The sequence below is a fragment of the Serinus canaria genome, chromosome 20 (genome assembly GCF_022539315.1).
Source record: "Serinus canaria isolate serCan28SL12 chromosome 20, serCan2020, whole genome shotgun sequence".
NCBI classification, from domain to species: Eukaryota; Metazoa; Chordata; class Aves; order Passeriformes; family Fringillidae; genus Serinus; species Serinus canaria.
In genome coordinates, this window is record NC_066333.1 from 11,164,161 (window position 1) to 11,182,807 (window position 18,647).

Here is an 18,647-nt window from a genome sequence, read left to right on the forward strand (position 1 = left end):
AGAAAGAGAAGCTTTGCTTTGTCTTCACACCAGCTTGTTCCTGGAACAGGTCAAGGGCCAATTTCATCCTCATTGCAGCTTTGGACAGTATGGAGAATTTCCTGAGATCACACCTTATTTGTCCTAATGGCAGATGTTCAGTGAATAATCTTGCAAAGTGATGTCTTGGCACCTTGCCCTGTTCCTCTCTGATTAATTGGTGCTTGACTTACTCCTCACTCCTCTGCTGACAGCATCCCTAGCATTGTTAAGGGAGGGGAAAAACTAAACACAAAAGAGCTTTTCAACCTCTTCATCTTCCTTTTCTTTCATAATTGCCCTTTCTCTCTCCCCACACTTTTGTATTTCCTCTCACTCACTGACGGTATTTGTTTAATTTTAACTTAGCACTGCCCCCACATCCCCACAAAAATAAACATGTATAATCACTGCTGGAAAAGGGTCTAGAGTTACTGGAGTCATTGAGAAAATTAAAAGTTGTTCTTTGTGGAAGATGTAAATGAGAATTAAATACCAAAACTCAAAATATCTCAGATGCTACAGGAAATACTTGGGTTAAGCAGCAAAATATCTGAACTCCAAATGCTCTGAAGTGTTTGGTGGAGGTGTAATCTCTATACCCTGCATGGGTCAGGTTTCCAAATACATCTGATGCCAAGCATGGCCTTTTCCTCAGCTGAGCAAAGGCAGAGGGGGCCTGTTCCTCTTGCAGGGGAGAAGGGGAGGCTCAAGCCTCACCCACAGCACAGGACAGTGAAATAACCTGAACAGCAGCTCCTGAGGAGCACTAAAATACCATTTTGAATCCAGCTCCACTTGAGTTATTACAGCTTTTAAGCACAGACAAAGTATGAATTGTTTCCATGGGAAACAAATACTTGTAATTTTCTTTAAAGAGACTGAAAACCTCAATATTTTCTCTAAGCCCCAGTGGTCAGGTCACAAAACCCCTCTGATGTTTTGTTTCCTGGTGACTTTGAAAACCCTGCTCATTGTGCCAGATGATGAGTGTGGATGCAAATCAGGGCTCACATAATGGCTGTCATTTTAAAGCCTAAATATCCAACAGGTCTGACATGTAGATGTCAGGACTTGATTTTCATTTGCAATAAGGCCCTTTTAGCTGCTTTTACCATATGTAGGGGCCCTGAAATTGGAACCAACTAAAATCATTCTCATTTTAGCACCCTTTCTGCAGTGCCAGAATGCTGAGAAATGTAACAACATTGGCACTGCATTAGAAAATCAGGCCCAGGGGAATTGCTTTTGGAAACGTTCAATAAAGTCTGGCACAGAGGATTGCCAGGTGTATCACTCTTCAGAGCAGATTTCATAGCTCCAGTTTAGACCTGCCCTAGAGAGCAAACCCTTCAGACAGAAACCTCTGCAGAACCTTTGACTTGAACTAGGTTTTGGCTGCTGCCCTGCTCTCCAGTGGGAGCCCAGGTAATGAAAACATTTAAATCTTCCTTGTGTTTTATGGCATATCAATATGAGCATGAGATTCAGCAGATGTTTGCAGTTGGTTTGATTTGTTTTATGTGTGTTTAGTTCTGTAGACTCACAACAAATAATCCCCTGAGAGCTTCAGATAAATATGTGAAGTACAAAGATCAGTGCATTGTGATCAGGCAGCCAGACATGGTCACTGCTCCCTCAGTATAACTGAGAGATTCTCAGCAGTTTGGGGCTTCAAAACAGGCATGAGAAAAGGATGTGACAGTGCTGTGGAGGTGAACAACACATCAAGGATGGGGAAATCTTTACTGAGCAGTGATGACTGACCTGTTATGCTCTTGGTGATTTTGGAGATTGCCTTAGGTGGTGGAGCAGGGAGCAATGGAGGGCTGGGAAGCTGTGCTGGGTTTCTTTCTGTCTGCTTCTGGGGGGAATCTGTGGATTCAGCTACAAGTAAGGCTTGTGGACTGTCTTCAGATGCTGGCAGGCTGGCATCTTCCAGTTCTTCCGTGGGTGCTGAAGGTTTCTTGGCTAGTGGGAAGATGAGTAAGATTAATGGAACATGAAGTTAATAATGATAGGCCAGGGGACAATGCCAGGAACATTCAGAAAAACTGAACACATGGCACACAGCTAGAAACACTTCTTTTCTACTGTGAAAGCAACTGTGTGAAACAGCCAACCAGCCAGGGCAGGTGAAGAATAAAACATACAATACTGAGGAAATGTTAGTTTTGATGTTCCTGAGAAAACTGCTGAGCTTCCTTTACTTCCCCAAAGCCTTTTTCTTCTTTTTTTAAATAATGAGGATAGCAAGGCAAAGCAACTTTTGGGAACTGCAATGAATTTTCTTAGAGCACACAGCTGTGGAGACACAGTTCCTGGGTGAGTCCTCCTCGGTGTAGGAACCCACAGCCAAAGGGCAAGGAGTATCAAACCCAGAATATCACCTGAAAACTGACCTTCCAATAGTTGATGTGTGTTTATTTTCCCAATATGATTTTTATCTTATTTAATACATTATTTCAACTTGCTTCCTGAGTCTTCTTTTACTGCATCTGACTCTAGGAAATGTTGAGTATTTCCTGAGGTTGAAGTTGATAACCAAAAAGACCCTGCCACAGAAAAGATTTGCAACTGGATCTGAGCAGTTAGAGTGGAAGAAGGAATTGGTGAAGTACTTAAAAAAAGAAATCAGTCTCCAAAGCTCTGGTCTGAGATGGTGAAGCACTGCTCATTTCAGGACTGTCTCTGCAAGGACGGCAAAAGCACTTAGCTGTGACAGTTAGTGCAGGCTGAATCACTGAGCAGTTCATCAAATTGACCAGGCTGTGATGAGGGCCCAGGGGAATAGATCCAGCAAGGCATGAAGCTGAAGCAGGACACAGGTGGAAATTCAGTGATGAAGTCCAAAATTAGCATCCTTGAATTCTGCTCAGATACAGCTGCCCTGGCAGTGCCCAGACTCACACAGAGCCTCACTGCTGGGCTTTCACTGTCACATGTCCTGATCCCTGCCTGAGCAGTGAGGGACCCACAGGGAGCCTGCAGGCTGACTCTGATCCATGGCCAGGCTCCCTCCAAAGTGCTTTTCCAGCCACTCTGGGCTCACCAGTAGCCATGAGGGTTATTTTTCCTACCCCAGAGGGGGAAAGCGCTCAACCAAATGGGGAGATCAGTGTTTGAATCTCTCCTGAGCACAGAATCATAGGATAGTTTGTGTTGGAAGGGACCTTTAAAGGTATTTAGTCCAGTCCCTTGAAATGAGCAGGGACATCTTCAACAAGATCAAATTGCTCAGAGTCCCATCCAACCTGACACAGAACATTTCCAGGGATGAAGCCTCTACCACCTCTCTGGGCAGTGTGTTCCAGTGTTTTATCACCCTCATTATAAAGATATTCTTCCAATTTTCTCTCCATCTTTTTTATAAGCTCCTTTCAAGTACTGAAAGGCTGCAACAAGATCTCCCTGGAGCCTTCTTTTCTCCAGGCAGGCTGACCCCAACTCTCTCAGGCTGCCCTCTCAGGAGAGGCATTCCATCCCTCTGATCCTTTTGGTGGCCCTCTGGACCTCCAAGAGCTCCATGTCTTCCTGTGGTGAACATGAGAGAGGTCCAAACTCCTGGGCAAACCCCACTCCTTTGGGCACTCTGCATTGTCTGACCAGAGCACCTTTCCCTCCAAACCATTCTAGGCCATCTCCTAAAATCTCACTGCAGTGACACCCACAGCTGCTGCATCACAAATCCTTTCTTGGCTCACTTCTGTGTCTGGTTGGGGATTCAAACTCTCTGTATTAATGAACATTCAGCAGCCTTGTGCTCAGATTGCGTGGGGAGGCACCAAGGCACTCAGGCAGTTGGAAACAATAGCATTGGCAAGATAATGGCATTTAATTTGTTGACAAACAGATTAATGAGTGTGCCTAGAAGGGGAGGAATGAGTATTTATCATTCAAAAGAGACAGGAAAGAATAAATATGCATCATTACCAGGAGTTCTTGTGAAATTTGTCATGACAGGAAAGCTGCCGTATGGGATAGTTATGTGAATTACAGAAGGAAATAATTTTTTTTAAATGTACTTCTAGGGAAATGCCTTGTTCCAGGGTGACATCACTTGGGTGTTTGTGCCTATTGCACAGGAGACAAAATGTGTAATAGAGGAAGGGAAAAACAGAGTCACTAATGGGTTACATTAGTGAAAGATCAAGAGCCCCAGTAGATGTTAGGAGCTGGGGAGGAAAATGAGTCAGATTTGAGTGCATTCCCCTGAGAGGAGCAATGCTTTCCCTGGCAGGAGCTCCCCTGTGGCTGTCCCTGGGACAGGAGGGGCTGCCTGGCACAGCCACAGTGGGACCTCTGCTACAGAGCAGGTGGATCCCAAAGGCTCTCACCCCAGCCAGACCTTTTGGGTCCTGGGCTGTTCTGGGAGGCAGACCTGAGTCCTGAGCTCACAAACTAATTAACAGATTTCATGCTGCAGAGTGATTATCCTGCTGAAAGTATTCCAAGTGCTCAGCACTAGAATTATTCATGGAGTGCCACTTGTCAAAATGCCATCTGATCACCAGGTAGAAATCCTCCCCTTGGGTCTGTCCCCATCCCACTGGCGAGGTTGGTGGGGAAAACTGCCCTCTTTGTGCCCTGGCTGTTCTTTTTCTGTGTACTAACATGAACATGAAATATGCAATTGTGTTTTCTCCTCTTCCCCTCCTTGGCCTTTATCCCACATCCTCAGGATGACACAGAACACATTGGGTATAAAGCAAATTCATTCATTTTGTTTCTTGCTGGTCACTTATTGATGTGAATCTCTGGAAAGTCACCCACTGCATTAGGCCTAGATTGAGCCCAAGGGCAAATGTTATAAAAAACTCTACATCAGAATAAATTTAGCAGCACACTGACAATTTTGAAGAGCTTTCCCACCCAATTAATTCCTTCAGGAGCACTTACTAGAGACAGGAATGCTAGGATGTACAGACAAGGAGAAATAAGCACATAAAGACAAGATCAGCAATAATTATTTTGAGAGCCAGAGGCCACCAATAGGAGAGGCAGAAAGACTTCCTACAGATTGGAGTCTCTCAGACTAAAGAGACAGGAAAATGTAATCCCACTGTTATTTTTTGTGGAACCTGGGAAAATGACACCTCAAAAATGGAGGAAAAGAAATACAGAAGACAGGAAAGATTGTTTCAGGGAGACAATAAAAGGAACTCTAGGGTTAGGGAAAGAGACCTAAGAAATTGGGATGATTTTGAAAGCTTCGATACACAATTTTGAACACACTGTAAGGTAAATTTTAAATCACACCATGAATTTATGCAGAGCCATAAGGTTAAACACATGACACCTTATTAGTGCTATCTTTCCATGACAGTATGTCCCAATGGTAAGAATCACAATTTCAGAAAGAAATTTCATTAGTGATACAGAATTAAATGCTCTAGAATAGAGAAAGAGGAAAAGAAACCTGTAATCTGATCAAGATATGATCTGGTTGCTGTAAGAACAGAGAGGTGAGTGGGTTTGGCCTCAGCTGATGAGGGAATGATTTCCATTCTGAGTGTGGAAGCAGCCAAGGCAGAGATCCCCAAGAAAGCAGGGCCTGAAGGAGTGGGACAGAGAACAAAAGGCAGCCAGGGCAGATGGAGAAGGTGTAAAGATTGCCCAGAGGGCAGGAAAATCCATAATCACCACATGCCAGTCCTCACAAACCAGGATAAAGCATTATCTCTGCAGCTTTGCATTGCTTGGTTGTCAGGAGGTGAATGGAGCCCTCCAGCTGCTGGGCTGTGCCTGGCTGCTCCAGGTGAATGGAGCCCTCCAGGTGCCGGGCTGTGCCTGGCTGCTCCAGGTGAATGGAGCCCTCCAGGTGCAGGGCTGTGCCTGGCTGCTCCAGGTGAATGGAGCCCTCCAGCTGCAGGGCTGTGCCTGGCTGCTCCAGGTGAATGGAGCCCTCCAGGTGCTGAGCTGTGCCTGGCTGCTCCAGGTGAATGGAGCCCTCCAGGTGCTGAGCTGTGCCTGGCTGCTCCAGGTGAATGGAGCCCTCCAGCTGCCGGGCTGTGCCTGGCTGCTCCAGGTGAATGGAGCCCTCCAGGTGCTGAGCTGTGCCTGGCTGCTCCAGGTGAATGGAGCCCTCCAGCTGCCGGGCTGTGCCTGGCTGCTCCAGCCCGAGGCAGAGCTGCCCCAAAGGAGCCTGGCTTAGCTGATCTCTGCTGGTGGAATCAAAATTCCCTGCTGTTTGCAGCATGCTGGGGACAGAGTGGTAACATGGACAGTGTGGGCTGTGTGTTGGCATTGCTCTCCCGAGCCAGGACTAATAAATTCAGGCTTGGCACAGAAGTTTAAGGAATCTTTTTAAGAGAAGCTTATTTCATCTTCACACAGCCGCTGCTGCTACCAAAGGGGCACCGTGCCAAGACTGGATCATCTCATAATTCAACTAACCCCATCATGCCAAGCTTTGTGTAGTTCCTCAGCTTGGTAGAAGTCTCAAAAATCACTGCTGTTAAGCACCAATTGCTAACCTAGTGTGGGGCTCAGCTGAACAAGGTGCTTTGACCCTTTAATGCACTGACATATTCAACCCCTCAGCAGAAATATTTTTGTAACACTTCATAGTTTTTTGAAAAAGTTTTATGTGCAATACCTGCATCTTCTTTCAGCTCATCCAAGTGCAGCTCCTCACCAAAGGAGGTCACATTCGTTGTGGCTGCTGTTGTGGTGTCCTGCTGCTCCTCCTCTGAGGTGAGTGCTTGGCACACAGCTGCTGGAGCCTCATTCTGTGTCACCCTCGTGCCATCATCACCAGTGCAGGCTTTGCCTTCAGTATCTAAAACAACACATCATTGAATCTTAGCTAAACCATGGGCAGTGAAAGCTGAGCCCCCCCTGCTCTCCTCTTGAGAAGAGGCACTCTTAAAGCTGCTCATGCACAGGGAACAGAGACTTCTCCTAGAGCAGCACCTGATCTCTGTGTTAACCACCTGTGATGCAAATCCTGTGGGCACCAGCCCATCTGGCACAAAAACCCACTCAGGTTTCTCAAGGAGACACCTCTTTCTCAGCAAGTGGCCACTGTGCTCTGGAAGGAGCTGCCATGTGGGAGATGAGCAATGGGCAGTCAGAGGTCTCTGGGAGAAGGCAATTCCTTCCTTGCATGAGCAGAGCCCGCAGTGCAGCACATTCCCAGGTGGGTCTGACATGTCTGGGCTGTGCCAGGCTCTGTGAACCCCTCGCTGCCATCCAGCAATGCTGGAGGAAGGAAAGGCTGCTCATATTCCTACCAAACTGCAGGTTTTAGCACAGTTTTAGTTACTCAGCTTTGAAAAGTGTATCCTGTGTGATTGAGCTGATCAGAAATTCAAATCCCTCCTCATGCAGACCTAGAAACTGCTCCCTTTGCTTACTCTGAAAGATTTTTGTGCCAGTGATCCCTGCAGCTGTAGGCATCTTGATGACTGAAGCTTTTCTAGTATTCTCTTATTCAGGCAAGAGTCTTCAGAATACAAACTACTCTTTTACTCCCTCAGAATTTACAAAATCTACATCACTGTTGCAAACCACAGAAAGCCATCACTTCCCTCTCTGGGCAGCTCTCCATGCTGATGAATGCTCCTGCTGTCCACCCTTCACCTCCCAGCTTGTATTTCTCATCCCTGGACACTTCTTTCTGGAAGCTCCTGCCAGGGCTGTGTTTTCTTGCAATGCTATCATTACAAGTTCCTTGAACATTGATTTAAAACAGCAACATTCACAGTTACCTCTTTTTGATGCTATTTGGACAATCTGCAGGGTCGTTTCTTGTGCTCTTGGGTGAGGGTATCAGATTTTGGCCCAGAGATGCTGCAGAAGGGATGCAGTATTTTTGCACACTGAGCTCACTCAGTCTGCCTCATAATCACGTTTGGTGAAAAGTTACTGTTCTTAAAATAGCCCTTGCAGTAGCACAGTTGCTATGATACAGGGAAGGGGAGGGGGAAAAAGTTCATTGCCTACATTTCAGCTCCTTGTGAAGGCAGCCTGTAGATAATCACGGGTGTGTGAACCACTGCCCCTGTGGCTTGACAGGCAGCCCCTGCCCAGAGGTGTACACATAAACCTGACCAGCTTTGTGCTCACCAAGGGGACACACATCGAGGGGGGAGCTCCCTAAACGTGCTCAAGGTAACTCTGCTCTGCACATTCCTCACAGCCTCGGGAAAGGCAGCTGTGCCACAGTGGATCTGCACCAGCGACTCCTGGGAATGGGGTCCCAGCCCCTGGGAGGGCAGGGGCTCATGAAGGGCTGGCAAACAGAAGATGTTCCTCTTGGAGCATTTCTGAGACCCACAACAGCGATGTTCCTGGGCAGGAAGGGTCAGCTGGTGCTTACATCAAAGTGGATGTGATGCTTTGGGTGCCAGTGGGTCCCAACACCATATTTACCATATTTTAGAGATGGTCTGGGGACAGGACAAAGCCCTGACCTCAGAGCCAGGGGGAAGGAGAACCCCAGCCCTTAGCACTGCATGGTAACCAGGAGCAGGGCTGGGACTTGGCTGGGAACTGACCCCCCTGTGTCCCAGACCCATGTCCTCTCCCAGGGAGTTAAGCTGGTTCCCCAGAGTGAAGCTGCACTTCAGGAGTTTTCCAGGGGCTTCTGCCCGGTGTGAGCAGAGCCCCAGAGGAGCAGGGGACAGAGGTGGCCCAGGCCACGCAGTGAATGGCCAGCCAGGACTGGGGCTGTGTGAGAGAAAGGGTGACACAACCTGCCAGGGTGACTGTCCACCCACACAGGGACAGTGTGGGCTACTCACCCTGGGCTGCTCCCAGGGCACTGCAGATCCTGCACCAGCCCTGTGCAGAGCTCAGAGCCACACATGCCACTGCCAGGGCCACTGCCAGGGCCACTGCCAGGGCCACTGCCAGGGCCACTGCCAGACACCACTGCCAGGCCTTATGCTATGGGTCTGAGTGGCACCTACTGCTAGCACATGAGGCTTCTCAGACTGCAGCATCCTCCCAGCTGGGTTGTTTATGAAAGTGAGCAGGAATCAGCTCCATGGAAGTGGAGTAGAGCCTGATGGAATAGAGGGATTTGAGGATTTACTGTAGTCTTTTTGCACAGTATTGCTGCTTTGACAATTGCAACTTCATAGAGGAGGACTTAGCCTTGAAACTGCTGCCACTTCAGCTCAGTCCAAGTAGGGCACTAATCATTTACTGGGAATTATTTGGGTCAGTTTTTATTCCAGTTAATAAGCTGCTTCTGCTAATATAATAAAATAACCCTGGAGATTCACAACGCTCTGTAAAGACAAATAACTTGCAGGCAGCTGCAATGTCCTTCAGCTGACTGTGATCCACTCTTCCCTTTCTGGACACAGGGAGGCACTGGAAATTTGTGTGATGTTTATAGGAGCTCCAGGCAACTTTCCTGCAGACAGGTAAGCAGTCTGTTTGCAGCTGTCTAGTTAAAAGCACAAGTTGTCCTCACACCTCACTGGACTGTATTTATTTGAACTATTTTAATTTTATTAAAATTATCTTGCTGCTTGGCATCACCTTTTCCTCCCAACCGTTCTTTATGCATGCAAGAGGTTTATTGATTCCTCATTATTGCCTCTTAATGTGCTCTACAGAAGTTCTATTTTACTGGTTTTTTGTAGAGCATGACTTCAAATTCATGGATTATAGGGAACTTTCCTGCTCCTAGTGGAGATCGTGTATATCCAGTAATGCTAATATGCTAACAGGGCAACTAATTATCTAGAATTATGAGAGACACAAAGACTTCAATGGACAGGAATTAAAAATGAACTTTCTAAGAACTTCCATTTTAAAAGAAATGAATGGATTGGTAGATTATTTAATATGAAATTTAAAGTATATCCAACAGAATAATATTAAAATTGCTTTACTTCCATGGAAAAAGAAATCCTATTTAAAATGCTCTTTTTCTGACTCTTCAGTTGCTCAGTTTCACTCCAGCTTGGCATCACTGAGTATTGTCCCACGGTTTATTTACAGGCATGGCATTTGTTTTATACAAAAGAAACTCAATTACTACTTTCCAAGAACATAACTTGTATCTGTGAGATTAATCAAACTCAAAAGGCCAGCCCTCTTTCATGACAGTACTTTCTGCTATGATGTTTTCAGAGTAAAGATGGATTTGTGGGGTTTATCTCTGTTTAGGTGGGAATGGCAATAAGGATGTTGTCCATAACACTGGGAGCTCAGTTAATCTCACAGAACAGTCACCCAGATCTGTGTCTCCCTTGAGCATCTCTCAGGACTTTGGAGCACAAGAACCACATCGTTTGTGAGTGTTTCTGACACTTTATTTCTTTCCTTCCATGACTTCTGGTTTGTACTCAGGAAGGCTTTAAAATGACTCCACTAAATGCTTCACTTTTCCACGGGAATGAAAAGCAGGCAGACTGGTAACACACTACATCACACACTTGGTGTACTGGAAAAACAGCTGAAAACATCAGATTGGGATCATTTGATGGGCTCTGGATCCATAGGTTGTTCATGTTAGCTGACTGCATGTGTATGTTGGAGTTTGTATTTATCCAGCTTGAGCTGGATTTCTTGGCAGAAGGATTTAGCTGGGTTTAGAGCAATTACATAAAACATACGTACCAGCTCAGGCTGCACCACGTGTAAACCAAGGGAACACAGAGCTGCACTCAAGATGGGAGAGCATCAAACACTAAACTGCATGGATTGGTTGCAGCAGGGAGGAGCTTGAAGGATGACAAGCCTTAAATTCAGACTGAGTTTTCCTCTCTGTTTGAAGGGTTTTATTCATTTGCTTGTTTATTCTGCTTTTGCAAATCCGTGTTTCCTACTGTCCTGAAAGAGCCTCCGACAAAAAAAATTTATGAAGAATTTTTACTTACCTTGTTCAATCATCTCCAGAAGGCCTTTCTTAATGAGTTCATCCCTCCCTTGCCGTGCTGTCATCTTCTTCTCCAGCACTGCACAAAACAGTGGCACAACACAGCAGCAGTTACCAACAGGGCAGTCATGTAATGGGGTGAGAGAGAGGCAACATGGAAATTCCCTCTAGTCTCAACTCCTGTGTGCCTGGAAAGGACTGCAAGGATTTTGTTTTGGAAAGCATGGATTGATGAGCTGGTTTTGCCTCTTTCTTTGTAAAAATCACCCACGTAAAGCTGAGGTTTGTGGTGTGAGGTGCTGTCAGATCACTCTGGGTGCAGAGTCACAGGGATTTCAGAGCTCCCTGCTGTTTACTGTGGCACCTTGGAGCTGCCTTGGACAGTGTCCTCCACTGGGACACTTCCACAGGATACAGCAGCAAGTGGAGGGAGCTGCACTGTCCCATCTTATGAAAATGCAAGTGAGATTCTCTCCATACTGATCTCCTGGGATGTGCCTGGAGACCAGTGAGAAGAGGCTGTGCTGTGTGCTGGGCTCCTTCCCCTCACAGACAGCTGCTTGAGGGAAGGCATTTCACATGCTGCAGCTCCCTCCTGTCACTTCTCATCATGTTACTGTGACCTATATAAACTTCACCCCAAATAAAAGGGGTGACAATACTTGGGGCCATAAATGTAGCCTGTGTGGAGAAGGGACAGCCCATGGAAAGCAGTCTGGGGGCAAGGCTCGTGCTTCACTCTTGTATTTTGACCTTTCCTTCTAAATGTACTAAATTGTGTTATATAGGAAGTCAGCCTCTATGGACCCCTCTGAGCCTTAAGCATTATTAATCTGTTGAATGTTGGCACCTCTGAATTGGGTTTGGCCCCGGTCACCTCTGACATGTCCCATGAAGGCTCTGCTGTGCAGCATCCCTCTCCTGCTCCCAGCCTACCTGCAGATGTCTGCTTTAGCTTCTCATTTTTCTTTTTCCGCCACTTCCATGGTTTGAAGATCCTGCCCAGTGTTGCCAGTTTGCTGTTCCTCCTCACTGGTGGAGTTCGAATCCCTGAGACCAAGTAGTCAGAACGCACTGCAGGGGACTGCTCCATCTCATCTGGGAGAGGGAGAGGGGAAGAACCTGTTAGACAAAACCCCACAGTGACTTGCAAAGGGCAGGCAGAGGTGCTCACCAAGGCAGTGGGGTCACTGTGCCCCCAAAAGCTGCAGGGAGCTGCCACAGCCTCCTGAAACCTGCAGAGCTGAGAGCTCCCCATGGCTTTAACAGGAGCACTGGAAGTTTAACAAACACATCTGTAAATCAGGCTCAGGTGGCCTCCAGTTAATCACATAAATGTAATGCTCATTTCAAAAATGCAGACCTTTACGAAAAGCTGAGAGGAAGTGTGAGAGAGCTCAGATCCCTTTGGAATCCCCAGATTCCAGTTCTGTTCCTGGGTCACAGGATATTGCTGCCTTTTAAATGAACTCTTCACATGAGCTAACACAGAACATGCTGACTTTTGTGAGCTAATGCAAATCTTATATAAAAGAAGAGTTTGTTTGATATGTGCTATGTAAGTAAAATCTCAGAACTACTGTGAAATTTTATTCCCTGAGAAAGCTAAGGGGAAAATTCTTTCCCTTTTGTTCAGCCAAGCCACAGGAATTCAAAGATAATGCTTCAGCTGGAAAAGCAATTTAGGTATTTTTAATAATTTTCCTTGAAAATGCACCACAAGTTTTGCTTCTAGACAAGTGTTGCAAGAAACAATACCCACTGAGTATTTACAGCTGTGTGCCAGCCAGTGCCATGGAGGACAGGGGACAGTCCCCTAAATGGGGTTATTGATCTCAGTCTTTACTGAGATCTGTGTTACAGCACCAGTGCAGTAATTCTTGAAAGAGAAGCTGCCATCAGACCTGTTACAGAAAAAAAAACTGAGCAGCAAGTTGTATTTTTTTTCCCAAGAACCAGTTAAGATTTAAATTGGGAATGTGAAGCTATGAACATATGTACATTTCCAAGTAATTTTTCTCTGGAACAGCAACATTTATCATAAATTGCTTTATGACTGCAAGATCATACATATCCAGCATCTTCTAGGCTTTGTTTTTAAGTTAACAGGGTGCAAATGCCTAAATCACAGCATGGAGGTGGGGATTTCCAAGTAAACAGGAAATAATTTTTGGAAGATTATTAAACACAGCAGGGGAATCAACACATTCCTCCTCTTCCATTTAATTTTGAAAATACTGGTAATAGAGATGAATCACTCAGTGGAGACAAACTAAAAACTTGGCTATGTGAACTATTAGAGCAGAGAAAAGCTGTGACAATTCCCCACACACATCATGCATGCCCAGTGAAATTCTCTCTTTGTATTGAAATCAGAGCACCTTTTTTCTCGTTCCACTGAGTTTATCTGGGGGTTTAATTTACAAGAGATTTAAAGTAATATTTTTTTTTCCTTTGAACGCACGGTGCCTACCCAAGGTGATATTTATAATTTACAATCTGGAGGTCAGTATTAAGTTGAGAGCAGAAAATAGTAATTCACAGAAGGAAAGCAGCAGCCTACAGACCACAGCTGGAGTGCCAAGATACTCTGCTCCTTTCCTAGCAGTGTATTCAAAAATGAGAAGTACCACAGAAATAAGCTTTGAAGAATTAGAGCTGCACTTGATTACAGCAATAGCAATGAGAATGGAAAATGGCAGAGTAGATCTCCTATTAACTTGCTATTATGATCACTTTAAAGCTGTAATAGAAGCCTCAGGAAATTTCTTGTGACACCTCTTGAGTGGAAATAGAAGTGTTCATGAAATTAGCTCATCTCCAAAGAGCTGCAGATGAGGCTGTGAATCAGAGCCCTGTCCCTGGGAGCTGCAGTGGAGAGGGACAAGCTCAGCTCAGCTGTCCCTGCTCCTTGTCACCCTGCACTGCTGCTCCTCCCAGGCCAGGAGTTTCTCAGGCATGGAAGTGAGGATTAAACAAGAAGCTGATTTACTGGCTCTGCTGTGTTTCCTTTGGGATGGAGGTGCCTGCAAAGTGGGTCAGACATCCCCCACGTGTTTTGTTTAATACTGGTAGCATGAGGCCTTTGAAGTTTTTGCCAAGTAGGGGATACACAAAGAACCAGGAAAACATTTGAACCCGAAGCTGTGGATCTCCAGCAATGCTCATGGTCCCAGATATTCCCCTAAAAAAGGGAATGGGGAGACATCACAAGGACACTGAGGTTTCCCTGAGTATTTCTGTGGTTTATACCAGCCCTGCCAACTGCATTTCTTCCCTCCCTTTCTTGCCCTCTTGGCTGTGGAAATGCAAGGACTTTGTGCCTTAGACTGATTGCAGAGGAAACACAGGTACAAATCCAATGTCAAAGAAGCAACAGCAGCTAAAACATATGTTCCAGTGGAGATTTTTGTGGGCTTTTTAACTTTATTAATGTTTTTCATGTGGTACAAGCAGTCCTTCTCACCATATGCAGTTTCTGTACTGTGCATGGGGAGAGATGGACACAAAAATAGAGACACAGCAAGAGAGATGTCCTGAAGTCCTGAATAACATGGAAGTGGTCTCACTGGCAATGAGAATCACAAGAGAGCCCTTGGAGCACCTCATTTCCAGTCAGTTCATTTTCTCCTGGTTGTGGGTTGGCTGCTTGGGAGATCAGAAGTTGACAGCACAAAAAGCAGTTCCCACGTACAGCAGAGACTGCTGGAAGAGAAGGCACTCCTAAATATCAGCCAGCTCCTGCAGCCAACAGGCTGCCAAGGCTTGCCAACCCTCCAACCACTCTGTGAAACATTCAGCACATTTTTTTTTAATCTGCAGTCAATATTTTAATTATGCTAACTGTTCTGTGGAATAATGTGGTTATTTCTCCCAGAGCCTGACAGCCTGGGGCCAGGCCATGCAATTACACAGGGGATGTCTGCAAAATACAAACAGCCAAGAGCCAAACCATGACTCTCCAAATCAGCAGGGGGAAGCAAGCAGCAGCTTAACTCTCTGTGTAATGTGGAAGGATGAGGGAAGTCACTATCAGGGTCCAGAGAGCACCAGTTTAAGCCCAGCAGAGCCAGGCCAGCCTGTTGGCCCTCACTGCCCCACAAGCAGGCAACCCTCCACCCTGTGGGGCCACAGGATTTTGCCCTGGCTGAAGCTTATTGGCTGTTTATGCCAAAATCACTTTCAATTCCTTGCTGTACATTTGAGGGCAAAGACTTCTGTGCTGGAGCTTCAGTCCCAGAACAAGCCCTTCCCATATCACAAACTCCTCACCTGCTCCATGTGTGCCAAAGGGGTGGAAAGCAATCTGGCTGTGCCCTGCTAGTGATGTGGGCCAGTTCTTACAGTGCTAGCTGGGGTAATTTCTAGAGCTCCTAGCAGTGGTGCAGTGTGAGTGGGTTAATGTCTGAGACATCCCCAGTCAGAGGAGGGGAGAGGTTCCAAAGTGACAGGCACTGCTCTGCAGTGCAGCTCTGGGCTGCAGAATCAAGCAGGCAACAAAGAAGAAGCAAACAAACGATAATATCCATTACATTTGGCTCCAGGGTCTGACCCCTCAGAAAGTCTGAGCATCTGCAGCTTCTGTTTACATCAGCAGCAGTTGTGGTGAAAAACACCCCCTTGCTTTCTTCCTTAAAACGTTGTGGTGCCATAAATAGAGCACTCTTCCTGTGATTCCCCTCTCTGTGGGAATTGTGCAATCATTGGGAAGGTTTTCTGCTCATAGAAACTCTCCCATTTGCACATGGCAGACCCTGCCTCCATCCCAGCCAGCCTCCCACAGCAGTGGGGCAGGTTTGCTGGGAGATTTGTGAATTGTGTGATGGGAGAGTGCCCTGAGCTGCCACAGCTCTCACTGCTGCAGCAGCTGGGGCTGGTGCTGAGGTGATCATGTCTGGGTGATAAGAGCACTGTTAAACTGAGCACTGGGCTCAGTGAGTTGGGTTTATCTTCTGGGTTTGTGCAGAGTGTGGAGCTGGATGCCTGCTGATCACAGCAACTGCATGATGCATTCCACAGGCTGAGGAAGGGCAGCTGGGAACATCAGGGATGCAGGGCTGAGTCACACTGACCTTGCCATGCAGGCAGGCTGCAGGGGACACGGGATGTCCTCCTGTGAATGCAGCAAGAAGTTTGTGGGAAGATGAAGGATGCTGAATTTTAATGTGCTGGGAATTCTGGTAACTTAAATTCACAGTAATGAAAGTTGTGTCTTGCTACATTCTGTGTGTACATTAGTAGGAGAAGGACCACTGAAAAATCTGCAACCTGCAGGCAGTTTAAAAATAACACAGCAGACAAGAGCTGCAGGCAAATTTGTAAGGCAGGCGTGCTCTGTTTGCTGATGAATTGGTTTGTGATGCAGCTCTGCATGTTTTCCCCTTTACTGTCATTGCATCTCTCTCTGCAACTCCTGTATTGAGCTAAAAAAGGAAATAAAGGTTCCCTTTGCTCCACTGCAGAGGGCAGAGACAGTGAGTGGAATCACAATGACCTTTCTGGCTTCTGGGATAGAGGTGCCTTTACCACCAGTAACTTTCAGTGCTGCCTGGAATTCATGAGTTCCTCTAGAAAGGAGGTGAGGAGGATGACACGGGGGGAGCTGAGCTTTTAAAGGGTTCCTGTGTCCCCCTGGTCACTCCCAAACCAAGCCAGCACTTCCCTCAAGGTGGTCCTAGTCAGTGAGAAGAGCCTGCAGGGCAGGGAAGGCAGAAAGGTGCTGCTGGTTTGAGAGTAAAGATTATCCTGAGCATTGTGAAAGAGAATTAGCAGCAGGAAGAATCCCCCTTTTCCTTAGTTTAGCATCCTGAAAACTAGAGAACTGTCCACAGTGACTGAACATGCAGGATAGGGGTAAGCTACTTATGTCTGGAAGCCTTTGAATGCTTCTGTCATAAGTTCCAGAGAAGCAGAATTCAAACTGAAGAGGTTTTTTATTGCACTAGTTAGATGTTTCCTGTGATGGAGCTCTTCCTTGTTCTAAAAATGTTTTCTGTCACCTGCATTTCTGCAGACATGCTCTTTCTTGACTCTCTTTGAAAGAGAACTACAGCAGAATGTTCCAGTTTGAAGTTTCCATTTCAGTTTTTTGAACATAGAGTATTTTTATTTTTGCAGTTTTGAATGTCTGTTAGAAACTAGAACTGAAAATTATTAAAGAGAAAAGAAGTTTTTGATGAACCTGAAATTTATTTAATTTTTGAAGGACTTTGTCTTTGAAGCTGTAAATGTTGCAGTATTGTTTGGGACTAGTTTGGTAAAAAACTTACACATAATCCTTTGTAAAAGAGAAAACCTAGTTCTTGACAGATATTTAGAAAGGCAAGGTACCTGTAGCAATTATTGAATGTAATCATGAGCTGATTTTGGGTGCACAGCTACTTATAGATTGCTGCTGTGACACATCATATTCATTAGACCAAAAAAACAAGGAAATAAAGTAGGGAAAACTACAGGTTTGAGGTGCCAATTCAGCCATTTACCTATCCAAATTTTTAGGTTTTGTCTGGTCAGTGGTGTAAGGAAAAAAATGGCTTGGAATTCTTCTCTTATTGCAACCCTTGATGTTGCTGATTTCCCGCCGTGGATTTCATCTCTCTGAGAGCTGAACCTCCCAAGGAGCAGATGGAGAGTGGGCCAGGTTTACCCACATGGCATCCACGTCATCCCTGAGTTACCTTGGGGGGAAAATCTGGCACAGGAAATGTGTGCAGGCTGCAGACTCACAGAGATCCATGAAAGCAGGGTGAAAATAAAAGATAAATAGCAGGGAAATACAGAGACAGCTCTGGGTTCAGCTTCCCCTCAGTAAAGGCTGTGCTTGGCCTCAATCACTTCTCCTTTTGCTGAGTGATATAAATCCTAATTAAGTTTTTATACTTCCCTGCATGAAAATGCAAGTTTACTATGTGGTCTCCAAAGTCTGAACTTCTATTTTTACTTCAGACTCAAAAGGTTTGCCATTTGTCCCTCTTCTACAATTTCCACTGCTCTTCAGTATGTTAAATATGATTTAATATTTTTCTCTAATGGAAGGAAATAAAATAAAAACCCCAAAGCATAACTTGTGGGTGGTAGGAGGGGGCTGTACTTGCCAGGGAAGTTTATTTCCATTTTGTCTTGCTGAGCCTCCTTCAAAGTATTTGGATTTTAAAACCAGGTTACCCTGACATGAATGGGGAAACAGATTATGCTTATCAAAGGAAAGAGAGCAGGGAAGTGGCAACTCCAGCTAAATCTCTTAGATAAAAATATACTTTGTATGCTTGAGATTTGTGATTTCTTCCAGAAAACGTTCCTTTGGAAAGTTGACATATCACCTACCAGCATTACCACCAAGTGAGCCGAGGTGCAAAGAAATTAATCAGGAACTTTTCATGCTTTTGGATGGTTGTGTCAAGCTCCAACACCACTTGCTGTGATTTACAATGCACGGTGTGACATTAGCAGTTCATTAGCAAAAGAGGTTTGTCAGTGTTTGCATAAAGGAACCCACAACAGCCTTACCTGGGTAAGAAAGAGCTCAGTAACAATAAGAAAATGAGTCTGATGAGGGATTGCTGTGTAATCACTGTTAATTCAGTTACCTGAGCCTGTACAATGTCTTGGAGAGGGCGAAGCCTCTCCCCCAGTGAGAGCTGGCTGGGGCAGCACAGCAGCATCTCCCCACAAAAAATCCATTCAAATGAAATAAAAATCCTTTCAGATGGGCACTGCCTCTGCAGAGGGCCAGGGGCCTGTGCCAAGTCTGTCCCTCTGCAGCTGCAGGGGTTTGTGCCACACACCTAAC

The 18,647-nt window shown here is 45.7% G+C and overlaps 1 protein-coding gene across 3 annotated transcripts in view; it reads right to left on the minus strand.

Annotated features, from left to right (window-relative positions):
• PHACTR3 (phosphatase and actin regulator 3) overlaps nt 1-18,647 on the minus strand; it is a 100,317-nt gene that overhangs the window by 36,305 nt on the left and 45,365 nt on the right. For all 3 annotated transcript variants that reach the window (XM_009093130.4, XM_018917382.3, XM_018917383.3), the window contains exons 2-5: nt 11,795-11,956; nt 10,860-10,937; nt 6,617-6,799; nt 1,786-1,989 (exon numbers count right to left, since the gene is read on the minus strand). In XM_009093130.4, coding sequence (XP_009091378.1) covers nt 1,786-1,989; nt 6,617-6,799; nt 10,860-10,937; nt 11,795-11,956 — 627 coding nt within the window. The remainder of the gene's footprint in view (nt 1-1,785; nt 1,990-6,616; nt 6,800-10,859; nt 10,938-11,794; nt 11,957-18,647) is intronic.